This window comes from Gigantopelta aegis, chromosome 10 (assembly GCF_016097555.1).
Source record: "Gigantopelta aegis isolate Gae_Host chromosome 10, Gae_host_genome, whole genome shotgun sequence".
Taxonomy (NCBI): Eukaryota; Metazoa; Mollusca; class Gastropoda; order Neomphalida; family Peltospiridae; genus Gigantopelta; species Gigantopelta aegis.
The window spans coordinates 41592707-41610867 of NC_054708.1; the positions used below are offsets into that span (position 1 = coordinate 41592707).

Consider the following 18161-nt stretch of genomic DNA (forward strand, 5'->3'; position numbering starts at 1 on the left):
TGTCGGAACCATTTTATGACCACAAAGCACCAAAGGGCATCTACAATTCAACCTCCTTCCGGGGAAACAGCATGACCCGGACACACATCAGTAGCTCAGTGCAGAATTACACCGACAAAAACAATTAAGTGTCCATACGTATACTCCGAGTGTTCAAAATTATATCCGACGGGCCTGGATGCAGACAAATCTAAATGACCTCCCCAGAAAGTATTGCTGAAATATATACCGGAAGAAACAAATAACGGATCACTTGGTACTGTAGACCGAGGGCGAGATTTAGCTCATTCGGTTGAACTCCCGACTGATCAAACCACCTCGGTGGATGCATTCAACTGATTGGGTTTTTTCTCGTTCCAACCAGTGCACCACAACTGGCCGTGGTATGTGCGTTCCCGTTTGTGGGAAAGTGCATATAGAAGATCACTTGCTGCTAATGGAAAAATGTAGCGGGTTTCCTTTGATGACTACGAGTTAGAATTACCAAATGTTTGACATCCAATTTTTGATGATTAATTAATCAATACAAGACAAGACAAGACAAGACAATACAAGACAATAATTTATTACACCCATGCCGTATTCTACAGCATATGAGAACATGTGTTCAGTGGGAGGACCAAATATGCTCTCGTGGTTAAATAAAAACAAAGTTTAGACCGAATTTCAATTCACTATTATCGTTGTAATGTATGTATAAAGAACAAGAATATTAACGTGAAACTGAATGACACTAATGTCAGATTGAAAGTCAGTAACAATGAACAAAACTTCCTGACACTATGGATGTCGTTTGACATCTAGTGGCCGATGATTAATTAATCAATGTGCTCTAGTGGTGGCGTTAACTATGGATGAGTGTTTTGATTCCAGTCACTCTTTCCTGTTTGTGATGATGTGATCCCCTATTTCTTTCCATCAGTATTTATGTCAAATTTAAAATCATAACTAAAACCGATCGCAAAGAGGAAGCCTGCTGTTATATAGAAGCATCATGACAGTAGTGGTTATCGTTTTCGTGGGAATGTAAAGAGGCTGAGAAATCGTAGACAACGTATCTGTTTAAAATATCACATTAAACGTCTAAGTGTGAAAAGGAGACATTTTAGAACTGCACCGCCACAATTTGACCTCTCGGTAGCGTTATACAGACGTGGAAAGTCATCAAACGTTATTAGAACTATCTATTGCGGAAATGGCCGCCAGCTTTATCCTATCTAATGATGGATTGAGATAATGGTCTCAGGACTCGCCAGATAATCACTTTTTCATTCATAGTCTTGCTAATCTTCCGACCTAAGCAGGGCTCCAAATTAGATTGGTGACAGGCTTTCTGCGGTGTGTGAGGCGCACTCGCTTAAACAGTTTCGCTTACAGGAAGTCACGTCTGTCATTCGGAGATATTACACCACACAATCGACATATAAACGGAAATGTCGATCCGGAATCGACTAAATGTAAGTTTTGTAAACGATCTGTTCCAAAGTAAGCTGTGACAGTTTCTCTGAATGCACGACACATTATGAAATATCTGCCGTGTGCTCACATGTGGCCTGGAATATAAATGATTTCTCACCCCCCCCCCCCCCCCGTCCCCCCCACCCCACCCCACGGAGACAATGTCATGTCTTGAGGATCATCTTGTACGGTGATTGGTTTACGAGAGTTCACGAATACAATTGAGATTTCACGAATGTTAAGATCGTCAGATAGTACATATCGTTGCATGATATAGCATTCATTTAAATATTCTGACGGATCCAGATTGTGCCCAGGTCCAAACATCCCGGTTTTTAATCATTTTTTAAATGAAGAATGTTGTTGTAGGTTTTATCGGGGATTCATGAAATTCAGCCTTTTCTTAGATAAGCAGACCCTTTAGTTTAATATCGTCACCGTGTATATATATTTGCAACTAAGACACCGGTAACGCCCTTGGGGTCCGTTTAGGCCAGCCGTTCAGGACAGTTCCAGACCCGCTGTGCTAGATCCACTATTGCTGTTGACACTCCTGAGTTTTTCTTGTCATAATAATGGACTGTTACGATGGTATGTGCCCATGACGAAGTTAGCATTTATTGAGCAATCAGTCTGCAACCGTCCTGCGCCTACACGGAATCGCTCTGTACTCCAGCAGTCGGTTTTACGAACGTATAGCTGGTCACGGTAGCATTTCTGTTCATGTATCCGCGGTTTGATGCCGCCCGCAGGCCAAGGCATTTCTTGAAAGCATTTCGGAATTTTTGTGAATATATGTTATAAATAATCGGGTTTCCAGCGCTATTAATATACACCAGGACGCGGGCAAACGCGATGAGATTGAGGAAAGCCTCCATCCCCATCAAGCCGACAAGATTGACGGGGGTGAATATCATGCACAGCGCCACAATTCGAAACGGGAGAATGCACACGAAGAACAAAACGATTATTCCGATGAGCATGCTCACAAGCTGCTTCCGGGACTTGTGCGCCTGGAGTTTTCCGGAGTCGTTCCCGGCGACCGTGTTCTCTCTGAGCACGTGGTGGATGATCACCGAATACATGTACATGAGCATGGCGAGCGGGATGACGAAGAAAGCGAAAAAGATGAAAACTGTGTAGATCTTCTGCCAGGTGTAGATGATCGGGGTTTCACAGACGTCCACCATTTCCTGGTCGACGTGGTGAAGTGTCTGCCGCGTGGACGCCATGAATAAGAAGGGTGACGTCACGGCGATAACCACCACCCACACGCAGATCATCGTGATCATGGTTTTCGACCTACTTCCGGTGGAGTAGGTGCGCAGCGGATCGCAGACGGCGTAGTATCGGCCACAGCTAACAGCCACGATGATAGTGATGGAGGCGTGGGTCACCAGATTTTCAGAGAACGTCACCAGTTTACCTGCAAAAAAGAACATGTATAACGATATTAACACACAAATTCAGTTTACGTAACTGGTCTGACAAGATTACAAAAGCAAAAAGCAAGGGCTATGACATCTTCATAAATCAAGGCTAATATTCGTTCCTCGTATTCTCGGAACCGGCGTGACGTCACACGGCCTAGTTACCGATCATCCGGGTCTTTGGGGGTGAAGCAAAGCCTTAGTGATTACTGGTTTACATAGAGTAAAGTTATCATATTAACTTTTTACATGCCTTACATATTGTCATTTATTTTCTGTAGCTAACACATAGTTGCAATACGTCTTATGTGTATTATAACAGCTTGGGTTGCCATATAAGAGAAACGAACAACGGGAATCTGAATTAGTATAATCTATATTTAGTACCGATGTGTTTCCGTGTACTTTGAATGTCGGGGGGACAGGGCAGGTTGGGCAGAATATAATTTTTGTTGATGCAATTTTCAGGTAATGTTAATTATAAATTTAACAATTTTGAAATGATAAGATAATTATTAATATAATAATTATGATGTGGGCTACAAAATATATAATTTGTATTTATAATAAAATTTGTATGCATGATTAAGTTAATTATTTTTATGATTTAATAATTATTTTATTTCCAAATAATATGTAATAATTAAACAATGGCAAAGTTGTTACTTTACTACAAGTTCAAAATTACAATAGTATTATTGTCATATCTTATTAAATATAGATGTATTGGCAACAGTATAATGTTCCACTGAATACATTCTTTTATTCTTAAAACAAAATACAGTTTCTTGAAATAATGAAATGCTTTTGTTTTTACAGATTGCAAAATTACCACATGATGCTGACCTTCCTTACCGGTTGAATGCAGGCAACAAAAAATAGCAATAATAAAATATAGCCATCCTCAGACCTAGACATCTAGGGGGAGCAATATCTCTCTCTACTTACCCATCACACCTGAGATTAGTTTCAAGGAGAATAATATATAGTTTCCTTTGGCATGTGAATTTATATACATGTAGTATCAATATGGTAATATTTTAAATTGCCCCCCATAAACTACATTAGGGAGCAAATAATCAGTTCCCTCAGTTATTTTCATGTCGAGGTCTACAACCTAATAAAACATACATGTAAGTGTTACCTCGTCGAACAAACATGCAAATGTTTTAATAATAGGGTTTAACCTGGTATATTTAGTAATAAAACACAAAAACTTACGTGAGTAAATAATGGTTAATATATATATATATATAATATTGGTGGTGTTTTATATCTAGTCACAATGGATATTGCAGATATTTTCTTGTTCAGTCTTGTGCTGTATTGGAATTGTTATTGCAGTTCAATTTAAGTAATATCTACAAAACTAATTTTTAATAGTATACAGCTGGAGAAAGGATGCAAATATGGTTGTTAATAAACTGATCTATATCGGTATGCCTTCTACTAGACTACACATATTTAACCTAAGTTGCTTTTAACCCGGGTTAAATTACCTCATGTAGATGCACTTATGTAGCATATTCAAGGAAAATATATGAATGAGACGGTTAAATGCTATATTCTCCATGTCAAACAGTGTTTTCAAAATGGAAAACAAATATCAGATATGGCAGTTGACCATTCATTTTATTGCATGTAATTTCTAAAGCAGATTACACACACAAACACACACTGAACTGTAGAATACCATGAAACTACATATATATGTAAAAAGGTAAGTCCTCTAACTTGAACAAGTAAAATTTACAAATGTACCACAACCACCAAATTACATTAATCCACAATAGAATAGATTTTTATGTATTTTTAGATTTATGTATATGTATGTGTAGTGTTTTACCTAGCTTGTTTAAGCACGGTGCAGCACCATGCCTCAATAGTCTAGCACCATCTTGCCTTAATCAGCACCATGCTGCCCTGAGATTAAATAAGCCTTTTTCACTAATTAATTCTAAAATTGCCTTTATAAAACACCCAAAAAGGTATTATTAATTAATAAAATATGCCTTTTACATCTTTTGCCATTCATTTATTAAAGCAAGCACATATATTACATTAATGTTTATTTCAATTAATTTTTGTGTATTTTTAATGAAAAAAAGTGCCCCGAAAATGGTGAAAATGCCCCAAGTGTTTGGTCTACCATGCCTTGACAAATTTCTAGGGAAATCACTAGCCTAATATGTGTGTGTGTGTGTGTGTGTGTGTGTGTGTGTGTGTGTGTGTATGTATGTATATGTATGTATGTATGTATGTATGTATATATATATATATATATATATATATATATATATATATATATATATATATATTGTATGTATGTATATGTATACATATATAGATATATATATATATACACACATATACATATACATATATATATATATATATATATATATATATATATATACTGAAACAAAGGCACGCACACATTTACCCTCTGCACCAAAGTAAACACACGGGGGGGGGGGGGGGACGACCTATATTTTCTTACTGCAGGCCTGCTACAGACACATTTGCCCCCCCCCCAAATATATATTAAAGTTTAAACAAGAATTTAGGCCTATATTATTATTATTATATGTGTGTAATTTAGCAGTATAAACTTTTATTTTAAAATAAAAAAAATAAAAAATAAGATGTAGTAGCTGTGGTATGGCAAAATAAATACAAGTATAGATAATATCCAAGCAACTAAGATTAAATGAAAAATAAAGACCACACAAATTTAATGATAAAGGAATATGCTCTTTATTCAAGAACTGGATGCATCTTTTTGGGGGGGGGGGGGGGGGGGGGGGGGGGGTCATGGAAGACGATGGAATTGTGTATTTTATTTACAGTATAATGTGGGATTTTTATTACTGCACATGCTTTAACCATTTTGTTTGCTAAATTAATCTCTGTTGATGTCAACAAGCAACAACATTAAAGTCAACGTAGTCACATTATGTGAGGGAAGCCATGGAATTCCATCAGGTTTGTCGTTTTAATGACCCTACCCACAAGCGGCGCCTAGTCTCTTCTTTTGGAAATTTGTAAAACGATATTTTTTTTAACATCATGTTATGGTTTATGCAGCCAACTGCACAACATGTGTTAGGCATCGTGACCGTTAACTGTTGTAAATGATCGACCAAAGTTGCCTCATTTCACTATCAAACCATACGTAACTAAGGAGAAGCTTCACCGCGTCACGTGATAAACAATGGCGGCCAGGGGTCGAAGTACCCGTATGTTCGGTTCCGAGAATTCAGCCTTGATACATGTAGTCCAGAAATCGTGCCACAAAATGCTTAAATTTCATTGGATGCGATGAGATCTGATTGCAACGAATCGCAACGCTCCTTATAGATTCCCTTGTTATGTAAACTCCATGTTGGCGGGCGAACACTGATATTGCTTTCAAGATTGTCACATGTTACCGATGCTGTGATTGGTCAGCGATGTCAACGTGTAAGAGACATAATCAGTGTTACAAATTTTCTGCCAATAGAGGCGCTAGTAGTGGATATCAGTAATCTTGACTACATGTATCACGGCTGAATACGAGGAACGAATATTGGCCTTGATTTATGAAGATGGGGCTATGATGACTACTCTTTGGCCACAATTAAATGAGAATTTAGTTTTTATTATGAAATAGTGCCACAGACTACAAGTGTGTCTAATAATGAATGGATTGTAAATGTTAATTGTATTCACGTGGGATAGCAAACACTATTAACTACAGTCCAACACATTTCCGTTGCTCTACAGCAGACAATATCGGACCTCGCTCCCCTGAGGCTAATTTACTGTAAATAATATGTACCTTCCCTTAGCGTGTGAATTTATATGGTATCAATATGGCAATATCTCAAATGGCTCTCCAAAAACTAAGTTAGGGGAGCAATTAATCACTGCCCACTTTTGTTTTCACCGCGAGGTGTAGATGATATTAATAATACTCTCCTCAAATTTATGAAGCTCGAAATATAATACGTCACACACACAGGTATTCGTTCATCTTCAGTAAGCCGGTTTACAAATGTTTTATTGGCATGCGGCTTCTTTAATGTTAGCTATTATAACATATGTAATATAAAATAGAAACAAATAGAAACAACTTGCTGTAAAAAAAAACCCAATGCATTTTATTTGGAAAAGAAATCAAAATGGCTGTCACAAAATCCCGATTTTAATACTTTTAACATATAGTATTTTTTCTTAATTTCCAATTTTTTAAAGGGACATACCCTAGATTTTATACACTAAGGTATATTTTTTTGACTATTATAACCGTTTTAACTGAAATCATACTCTACTTAGATTTGATGGTTTAGATTATCAATTTCCGTATTCACGGATAAGAAAAACGTTAATAATATATATCAAGTGAAACACTCCATTCTCGCTCCAATCATGTTTTTAGGTGGTTGTTTTTTGCCCCCCTCCCCGAATTAAAGTTGTTTATAGTCTCATTTTCGTCAATTCATTGTAAGTTTTAAACCCATACCAACTCAAATAACATGTTTTAAAGAAAGAAAAATAGGAATAAATAAAAAGGTTTCTTTATAAATTACTATCAAAGTGCAAAGGTTAAATCTTTTTTTTTTTTATAAAGGTATGATCAGCCAAGGTAAAGCACACGCAAATTGCATTATCAGAAACAATGCAGATGAGGCTGCATACCTTGGCTGTTCTAACATTCTGTCTTCACCTCTGTATTAAAAGTGAGATTTAATCATATAATTTGACTGTAATTTGTTAAGATTGTTTTTATTCACTTTTTTTGGTAAACTATTTTATGACAGTTGGTATGGGTTAAAACATAATAGTATGTTTTGATTTAGTATAAGTTAAAGTATATAGTTACATCCAAATTCATCGGTTCCTTTTGACGCTAACGGACTTGGTCATAGTTCATTAATGTACCAAACTGTGCTAACGCTACTTATCACAACTCGCATATTTCGGGATAAATCACATTTCTATATTTCAGGTAAAACATCATAGCGTTTATGAAATTTATCGTAGTTCAAATTTCCATCTTGTTTCTCCACCTCCCATGAACAACAAAACCATTAGTGTATCCAAACCGGAATCTCTGTAACCAGTAACCTAATCATGTTGGTGCCAGTAATAATATTGACGAGTGTTCCACCGCCAAGCGTCTGGGGCCGTGTCAAAGATTACAGGTTTCATCGGTCTCCACTCAGACCTGCCATCCTTAGAGAATGTAACGATATTCCTTATTAATACAATCATGGGATTGAATACAAGGTTTTTAGCTTACTGGGATTTGCTTAAAGCAATAAATTAGCTACTTAATATATACGCTACGGCCCAGATTTTCGAAGCTATCTTAGCGCTCCGATATCGTAAAACATATCGTTGTACTCTATGGCATGCCTCGTAGTAACGTCGTAGCTTATGACGGTTTTACGATATAGTAGCGCTAAGATAGCTTGGAAAATCTGTAGCCTAGAAATTAGGTACCACCTGGATTGTATTGCAGCCACAACCGCGCCTAGAAGTAGGTGACCGTGCCGACATGGTTTAAACCAAATATATAGAGTTTTTACATATTCTGTATCTACTGGGTATTCACCAAGATAGATGACATGGAATACGTTGCTTCTGAATGGTACATCAGTTAGATTCCATCTCCATGGTTAATTATCATACAGTTTCGTGCATAATATTAATTTAACTGTTTTGTATCCACGAAATGGTCACAAGTATTTCCGAAGTAAAAGTCGCATGGTCAAAGCTTAATTTCTGGTGCGTAATTTCAATGTGTATATTTATTTTGCACAAAGCCATTGACTGTTTGATTTTGAAAACGTGACTGGGGGTAATATGTTCGTACGAATTAGGATTTTTTTTTTTTTGAATATTAAACATTTTGTAAGCAAAGAATGTGTGAGTTGGAGAGAATGATAAATTTCTGTATGTCTAATACATATATTACTGAATTAAAAACCATTGTGCTGTGATCTCGATATCTCGTTCTTACCCCCGCCCCCCCCCCCCTCTCTCCTCTCTCTCTCTCTCTCTCTCTCTCTCTCTCTCTCTCTCTCTCTCTCTCTCTCTCTCTCTCTCTCTCTCTCTCACTCTCTCTCTCTCTCTGTTATTACAGAAAAAAGTACGTGTATTCACGACGCAGCAGTAGTATTCACAACGGTTCAGTTTTTGTCACCTATAACACTAATGTTGTACAGCGTTACTGGACTTGTGAAACTGTGATTGAACAGTCCCGTTCACTTAACATAGCGCACTTCAGTTTAATTAAAGACCTAGATCTGTCATAGTCGATTTTTTCGCTCGAATAATCTCTAACTGACTGATATCAATTGCTGAATCTTTCCTCCCCAGATAGCAGTGCACCAAATAGCATGTCACCGAGACAGAGGTCAAAGTGCACCGAACTGCATGTCGCATTACACAGGGCCACGCCGGCTGCTAGAGAGATACGTGACAGAACTTGTCATAGTCAGTACATTTCTCTAAAATAATGTAAACTACTGTCAGTTTCCCAGCTACTAGTGTGCTTGGAAGGTGCGGGGCACTGCTGAAAACAGGATAACAATATGTGTGCGGATCTAGGCTAGTCAAATTAAAGATGCTTCCCGTTATTTCTGAAACTAGAAACTTAACCCGTTATGGACGGGACGTAATCCAGTGGTAAAACGCTCGCTTGATGCGCGGTTCATCTGGGATCGATCCAATGGACTATTTCTTGTTCCAGCCAGTGCACAATGACTGGTATATCAAAGGCGGTGGTATGTGCTATCTTGTCTGCACATTATAAAAGATCCTTTGTTACTAACAGAAAAGTGTAATGGGTTTCTTTCCGAAGGCAGAATTACCAAATGTTTGACATCCAATAGCTAATGATAAACACATAAATGTGCTCTAGTGGTGTCGCTAAACAAAACAAACTTTAACGTAACCCCTATTTTGTCTTCTGATTTTCTTTAAGGCCCTAATTAATGCTGATTAAAACATTGAATGTAGCAGTTATGTCCACATGTTAGTATTATTGTCTGTCGAAATCGATGGTGGTGCACACCCTCTAGCAAGCTAAGCTATTTGTCTTTGAATCTGGACAAACAATGCAAATTAGTGCTTCGTACACGCGGGCATTGGAGCAAGAAGATGTCAGAGTCGGTGGAAATTGCTGCGTTGAAGATCTTGCTGTGCATGGATGTGATATGATACTCGGCAACAAACGTATCAAAATGCTCTGTTGGTGTTGGAACTAAACCTCTTAAAATGAACACAAACAAAATATAGAAAAAAGATGATATGCTGCAAAAATCTAAATTAGTTAAACGATAAAAATGACCAAGTCTTTATCAGATGAGCGCTAAGTGAGGATACTGATGCCTCAACCCTGTGACAAAGTGGATATCGACAAGTCAATGTGCAGGATCACTGGTCTAGCTGGCCATTAGCATATATGTCTCTCGTCGTAAATAGATGAAGGGTATGATGATAGCTATACGTATTGCATGGCATGAATATATTCACGTTCACCACCATCTTGCGTCTGATCATGTCGACACTTGATCAAAATCCTCCCATCGGACCGAATGCTTTAAAACCCATCCTGATTATATATTTATCTGGACGAAAATCCGAAAAGCTTGATACATTCTGTTCGCTGCAGGCTCAATAACATCAATTTCATCCCTTCTATTTGCTCATTACGAACCGGCCATGTTATGTGGCCGGCAGTTAGTACCGACCTTTCCTGTCACCATGTATATCCCATCGCCGACTGACTTACATAAGACTGATGAATGTCCAAGCTTTCGGAGATAAGTCAAGAGATGTACAGAGATAATGTCGTTTTGTTGAAACAAGGAAAGAAATTAGTTGAAAAATTGGGTCATGGTGTTGGTCGCACTCAAAAGCTGGACGTATGTAAATATACGTACTGAGAGAGAGAGAGAGAGAGAGAGAGAGAGAGAGAGAGAGAGAGAGAGAGAGAGAGAGAGAGAGAGAGAGAGAGTTGGGGGGGGGGGGGGGGCAGAGATACAGAGAGAGTATGCACACCACGGCGTGAAAATCAAATTCAATAACATGAGCGAACTTCAGTAACATACCCGGAATTGAACGTTAGTATTTGAACTTGCAAATACTAGTATGTAATAACTCAAATAAATCCATTAACTAATACGGCACTTTAATTTAGTAAACGTTATTGCAGACCCCACAGGGAGATAAAATGTCACTGCACAGTCTGACTTCCCTGGCCCATGTCAGACAAAGGCAGTTACCGTCACAATGCAAAACCAGTACATCGTAAACGTGGGTAGTTTATAATAAACTTTATAATTTAATTAAAGTCAACTTTAATTTAGGTCAGGGGCTTAATTCACTAAACCGGCCTCGGTGGCGTCGTGGTTAGACCATCGGTCTACAGGCTGGTAGGTACTGGGTTCGGATCCCAGTCGAGGCATGGGAGTTTTAATCCAGATACCGACTCCAAACCCTGAGTGAGTGCTCCGCAAGGCTCAATGGGTAGGTGTAAACCACTTGCACCGACCAGTGATCCATAACTGGTTCAACAAAGGCCATGGTTTGTGCTATCCTGTCTATGGGAAGTGCAAATAAAAGATCCCTTGCTGCTAATCGGAAAGAGTAGCCCATGTAGTGGCGACAGCGGGTTTCCTCTCAAATCTGTGTGGTCCTTAACCATATGTCTAACCGTAAATAAAATGTGTTGAGTGCGTCGTTAGATAAAACATTTCTTTCTTTCTTTCCATTTTCACCATTAACAGAAAGGGATCTTTCATATGAATTTACCCACAGACAGGACAGCACATAACACGGCCTTTGATATACCAGTCGTGGGGCACTGGTTGGGACGGGGAAAACACATCAAAGAATGGATCCACTGAGGTGGTTCAATCCTATGACGCAAGCGCTCGATCGACTGAGCTAGATTCCGCCCCTTTGGTCAAACTAATGCCCATGAGGGGAACTGACGGAGAGAACCCCATAAAGCTCTCTTCGGGTGAAGAACCATTTAAACCGTAGGTTGGTATTGATCAACTAAGAAATCTTCATCATGATCAGAACACGCGGAAACTAAAATAGCAGCAACCCTCTAGTTATATCTATACTGTAAAGCTAACCACTTTTGTCTTTCATTAGCCAGGGACGTCATTTTGCGTCTGCCGTCATCAGTGTCTATGCCTTTTTTTTCTTTTTTTTCTTTTTTCGTAGATAACATTCTCCCCCCCCCCCCCCCCCCCCCAATATTCTTTCTGCACTCGCCGAATACCACCACGGTGGATCCATTCAGCTGATTGTTTTTTTTTCTCGTTCCAACCAGTGCACCACAACTGGACAAAAGCCTATAAAAGTTCCCTTGCTGCATTAGAAAAAAATGTAGCGGGTTTCCTTTGAAACAGCCGATGATTAATTAATAGATGTGCTCCAGTGGTGTCGTTAAACAAAATAAACTTTTTTCGCCGAATGTCGTAATAAAATGAATGCTTTCTGTCATTTAAAAATAAAACAAAAACACTCCTTTCCATAAAAGCCATTAATTTGATACGCAGCGCATTCTAGCTATAGCTGTTTCGATTAAACGTTTTTTAAATAAACAAATTGAGTGTGCGCTCACACGATACGTGCGCTTATATGTTTGAGTGTGTATATGTGTAGTCCTAACATATTCAGATTACAGGTTGAAACATTTTTCGAATGACATATGTTTGCTACTGAGGTTTTCTAATTTTTTGGCCTTCTGTTTTGGAAATTCTGTTAATTACACACTGCAAAGAGGACCTTGCGTGTTCGTCGCACCTTGTAGGTGTTTGCAAGGCAATGACTATTTCCAATCTATAATCGAAAGTGGTGGACTGGAAAGAAAAGCTTTTTGCCGACAATGTCACGCAGCGTTAGCAATTACACGCTGACAATCATACACGCACATGAACAAGTGAGTACAGGCATCAAGTAAAGACCGTGATTCAAAATGGCCGTGCACGACGGGTGTACGTTTACATGGGCGGATCCAGGAAATATTTTCAGGGGGGGGGGGGCCAAAAAAGAAGGGCACATTGACTCGTCAAAAGGGCACCTTACTACAAGTTTTGATATTTACAATTAATATGAATTCCTACAGTTCTACGTCATAATATACTAGCAATAATGAAGTAAATTGGCGTCACTCGCGTTAGAACCTCAATGGGGCCCCATTGAGACTCAATAACACAGACACATATCTGCAAGCTTGCGCATGTACACGAAAATCTTGATTTCATTTATCTACAATATAATTATTGTTTACTTAAAAAAAAAAAAATTCTACAAACAAAAAGGGCACTTGGACATTTTGAGGGCACTTGAAAATTTTTTTGGGGGGACGCGTCCCCCTGGTCCCCCCCCCCCCCCCCCCCCCTTGGATCCGCCCATGGTTTATCACGGTTAGACCCACACGAGTTCACACAAAAGCCTTTTGGTCACTCTGTAGTCTAGGCTATCCTTAATAACTGATTTGGTTTACAGTTATCTAACCACTTATTTTGCTTTATTTTATACTGTGAAAAGGAACATGTATGGAAGGGCCAAACCCAGGCTAAACCAGCTGGGACAGCTAGGTAAAAGAACCGGGGCGCAGTATTAATGTAATATTATAGGATCTTCTCCATCCTGACAAAAAGTACACCGTTAAACTGAAAATTACAGTTTTTCTGTATGATTTTCCGAGACAAATATCGCCCGTGCTTTTCCCGCTCGATATGGCCCTGGTATGTTTCGATTCGGTATGTGTGTTCTTGTTGTTTTTGTGGGGTTTTGGGGTTGTTGTTTTTGTTTGTTTTTGGGTTTGGTTTTTTTTTTTGGGGGGGGTGGGGTGGGGGGGGGGGGGCTTTTTTCATTATATAGTAAGCCATGTTGATTTTTAGAAGTTGGTTGGGTTATACCTAAATCATACACAGTGGTCAAAGCACCGGGATGAGTTGGCATCATAGTCATGTATGTCACAAATGGTCGGATCCAGCCCAAACACTTCATTACAGTGCACAATCTACCTGTACCTTGTCCGATAGGCTAATCGAATATTTACCTTTCATTCCATAATAATAAATTGTGATAATTTTCTGTAATGTTTAAAATAGACGTTTGATTTGTTGATGAATGCATCTTTTTCATTATCGTAAGACCCTGTTCTGTCAGTCTCCTCCGACGTCCAAGCTGTCGACACTGTCGCCCACCCGTCTCAACGTCCTCCACGGGTGCAGTCTCCCCCTGTGTACTTTCCTGCACCCAACAGACATCCTCGACCTCTGTCGTTAACACAACTGGTCTGTCCCACGGCACTACTCAATGACCACCGGTAGTAGTGAAGTATAGTAGGTGGTGCCTCTTAACAATGACAGACGTAACCAGTGATCACTCTCCGAAGTGGTCAGACTAGATTAAAACCAGCTACACTGGTCTATAACTATAGTATACGTGGACCAGTAGAGATGGTTTTAATCAGATTGGCTGAAACTGCCAGATCGAGCAGAAGTAAAATGGAATTCAAAGACAAGAAAGGGACGTTGGCAGTGTGTGTGTGTGGGGGGGGGGGGGGACAAAACAAACAGTACGACCCAACCAAATAATGTTTGTTCAGCCCTGGTTTACACTACATGTACTACCTCCGGAAGAGGAAGAGCAAGCGAATATTTGCGTTTAAAATAGAGGTTTGTTGGTTTTGTCATCATGAATGCAGGAACGGGATATAGCTCGATGGCCGCGGGATCTCAACCAATGCCTCACGACTGGTACATGAAAGGCTGTGGTATGTACTGCCATGTCTATGATAAAGTGCTGTTATTAGATCCCCTCCCGCCCTCTCTCTCTCTCTCTCTCTCTCTCTCTCTCTCTCTCTCTCTCTCTCTCTCTCTCTCTCTCTCTCTCTCTCCCTTTTAAAGCAAGCAGTATTTCACGTTGACTTTCTGTAATATAAAATATATAGTCTAGTGAGACTGTGAATTACAATCAACAACATCACATTCTGTTCGAGTCTGGCCCGTGTTGTGAGCGCGAGTCTGGGGAATTCTTCGTTTCATGGCCACTGTCAGGAATAACACAGACTGGGTTAGAATAAAAGCCCACATTGTTTCGTCATGCAGGACTAATAAAGAAGAAAGGAATGCACGTGTGTTTAACGACACACTAGCGCACTGTTCGAGTAGACGGCTGGAACTACATCAGTCGTTCTGTCTATTGAAAATGCATATAAAAGAAAAATGTAGCAGGTTTCACACTGACGGAATGTTTGACATCCACTAACCTATAACAAGTTCTCTAGCAATGTTGTTAAACGAAAACAATTTTAAATTTGTTTAATCTGTGTCAACAAGAGTCTATTTTTTTCGCAAATTGAATTTAAGTACACTAAAATTATTTTCAGATGCCATTCTATTTTTTTTCTTTTAAATTAAATTATTTCATTCTTATTTGTGAATATTCTTTGCACGTTTCATTTTTTTTTTTAATCCCTCTCGCTAATGCTCAAGTTAGCAGTACATCAAATATATCCGACTGCTTCAAAGTTCGAAATGCCCTCAACTCTTCATAGCACAGTGAACGCTACCAGTCCTCCCATTGGTGGTAAATGTGACGGTGCTTGATGTCATAAAATGTTGTTTCATCTACCACTGAATGTCTATAATTAAGATGAACTAGTGTCAGTGAACCAGCACTGAAACATGTGCGGGGCCCTACTAAAATGTTGTTTCATCTACCACTGAATGTCTATAATTAAGTTGAACTAGTGTCAGTGAACCAGCACTGAAACATGTGCGGGGTCTTACTAAAATGTTGTTTCATCTACCACTGAATGTCTATAATTAAGTTGAACTAGTGTCAGTGAACCAGCACTGAAACATGTGCGGGGCCCTACTAAAATGTTGTTTCATCTACCACTGAATGTCTATAATTAAGTTGAACTAGTGTCAGTGAACCAGCACTGAAACATGTGCGGGGCCCTACTAAAATGTTGTTTCATCTACCACTGAATGTCTATAATTAAGTTGAACTAGTGTCAGTGAACCAGCACTGAAACATGTGCGGGGCCCTACTAAAATGTTGTTTCATCTACCACTGAATGTCTATAATTAAGATGAACTAGTGTCAGTGAACCAGCACTGAAACATGTGCGGGGCCCTACTAAAATGTTGTTTCATCTACCACTGAATGTCTATAATTAAGTTGAACTAGTGTCAGTGAACCAGCACTGAAACATGTGCGGGGCCCTACTAAAATGTTGTTTCATCTACCACTGAATGTCTATAATTAAGTTGAACTAGTGTCAGTGAACCAGCACTGAAACATGTGCGGGGCCCTACTAAAATGTTGTTTCATCTACCACTGAATGTCTATAATTAAGATGAACTAGTGTCAGTGAACCAGCACTGAAACATGTGCGGGGCCCTACTAAAATGTTGTTTCATCTACCACTGAATGTCTATAATTAAGTTGAACTAGTGTCAGTGAACCAGCACTGAAACATGTGCGGGGCCCTACTAAAATGTTGTTTCATCTACCACTGAATGTCTATAATTAAGATGAACTGTTTCATCTACCACTGAATGTCTATAATTAAGATGAGCAGTGTCAGTGAACCAGCACTGAAACATGTGCGGGGCCCTACTAAAATGTTGTTTCATCTACCACTGAATGTCTATAATTAAGTTGAACTAGTGTCAGTGAACCAGCACTGAAACATGTGCGGGGCCCTACTAAAATGTTGTTTCATCTACCACTGAATGTCTATAATTAAGATGAACTAGTGTCAGTGAACCAGCACTGAAACATGTGCGGGGCCCTACTAAAATGTTGTTTCATCTACCACTGAATGTCTATAATTAAGTTGAACTAGTGTCAGTGAACCAGCACTGAAACATGTGCGGGGCCCTACTAAAATGTTGTTTCATCTACCACTGAATGTCTATAATTAAGTTGAACTAGTGTCAGTGAACCAGCACTGAAACATGTGCGGGGCCCTACTAAAATGTTGTTTCATCTACCACTGAATGTCTATAATTAAGTTGAACTAGTGTCAGTGAACCAGCACTGAAACATGTGCGGGGCCCTACTAAAATGTTGTTTCATCTACCACTGAATGTCTATAATTAAGTTGAACTAGTGTCAGTGAACCAGCACTGAAACATGTGCGGGGCCCTACTAAAATGTTGTTTCATCTACCACTGAATGTCTATAATTAAGTTGAACTAGTGTCAGTGAACCAGCACTGAAACATGTGCGGGGCCCTACTAAAATGTTGTTTCATCTACCACTGAATGTCTATAATTAAGTTGAACTAGTGTCAGTGAACCAGCACTGAAACATGTGCGGGGCCCTACTAAAATGTTGTTTCATCTACCACTGAATGTCTATAATTAAGTTGAACTAGTGTCAGTGAACCAGCACTGAAACATGTGCGGGGCCCTACTAAAATGTTGTTTCATCTACCACTGAATGTCTATAATTAAGTTGAACTAGTGTCAGTGAACCAGCACTGAAACATGTGCGGGGCCCTACTAAAATGTTGTTTCATCTACCACTGAATGTCTATAATTAAGATGAACTAGTGTCAGTGAACCAGCACTGAAACATGTGCGGGGCCCTACTAAAATGTTGTTTCATCTACCACTGAATGTCTATAATTAAGATGAACTAGTGTCAGTGAACCAGCACTGAAACATGTGCGGGGCCCTACTAAAATGTTGTTTCATCTACCACTGAATGTCTATAATTAAGATGAACTAGTGTCAGTGAACCAGCACTGAAACATGTGCGGGGCCCTACTAAAATGTTGTTTCATCTACCACTGAATGTCTATAATTAAGATGAACTAGTGTCAGTGAACCAGCACTGAAACATGTGCGGGGCCCTACTAAAATGTTGTTTCATCTACCACTGAATGTCTATAATTAAGATGAACTAGTGTCAGTGAACCAGCACTGAAACATGTGCGGGGCCCTACTAAAATGTTGTTTCATCTACCACTGAATGTCTATAATTAAGATGAACTAGTGTCAGTGAACCAGCACTGAAACATGTGCGGGGCCCTACTAAAATGTTGTTTCATCTACCACTGAATGTCTATAATTAAGATGAACTAGTGTCAGTGAACCAGCACTGAAACATGTGCGGGGCCCTACTAAAATGTTGTTTCATCTACCACTGAATGTCTATAATTAAGATGAACTAGTGTCAGTGAACCAGCACTGAAACATGTGCGGGGCCCTACTAAAATGTTGTTTCATC

General features: G+C 39.2%; 1 protein-coding gene across 1 annotated transcript in view; it reads right to left on the reverse strand.

The window, feature by feature from the left end:
* Positions 1-499: 499 nt before the first annotated feature.
* LOC121384171 (QRFP-like peptide receptor) overlaps positions 500-18161 on the reverse strand; it is a 102130-nt gene continuing 84468 nt past the window's right edge. The window contains exon 3 of the mRNA XM_041514435.1: positions 500-2884. Coding sequence (XP_041370369.1) covers positions 2109-2884 — 776 coding nt within the window. The 3' untranslated portion in view covers positions 500-2108. The remainder of the gene's footprint in view (positions 2885-18161) is intronic.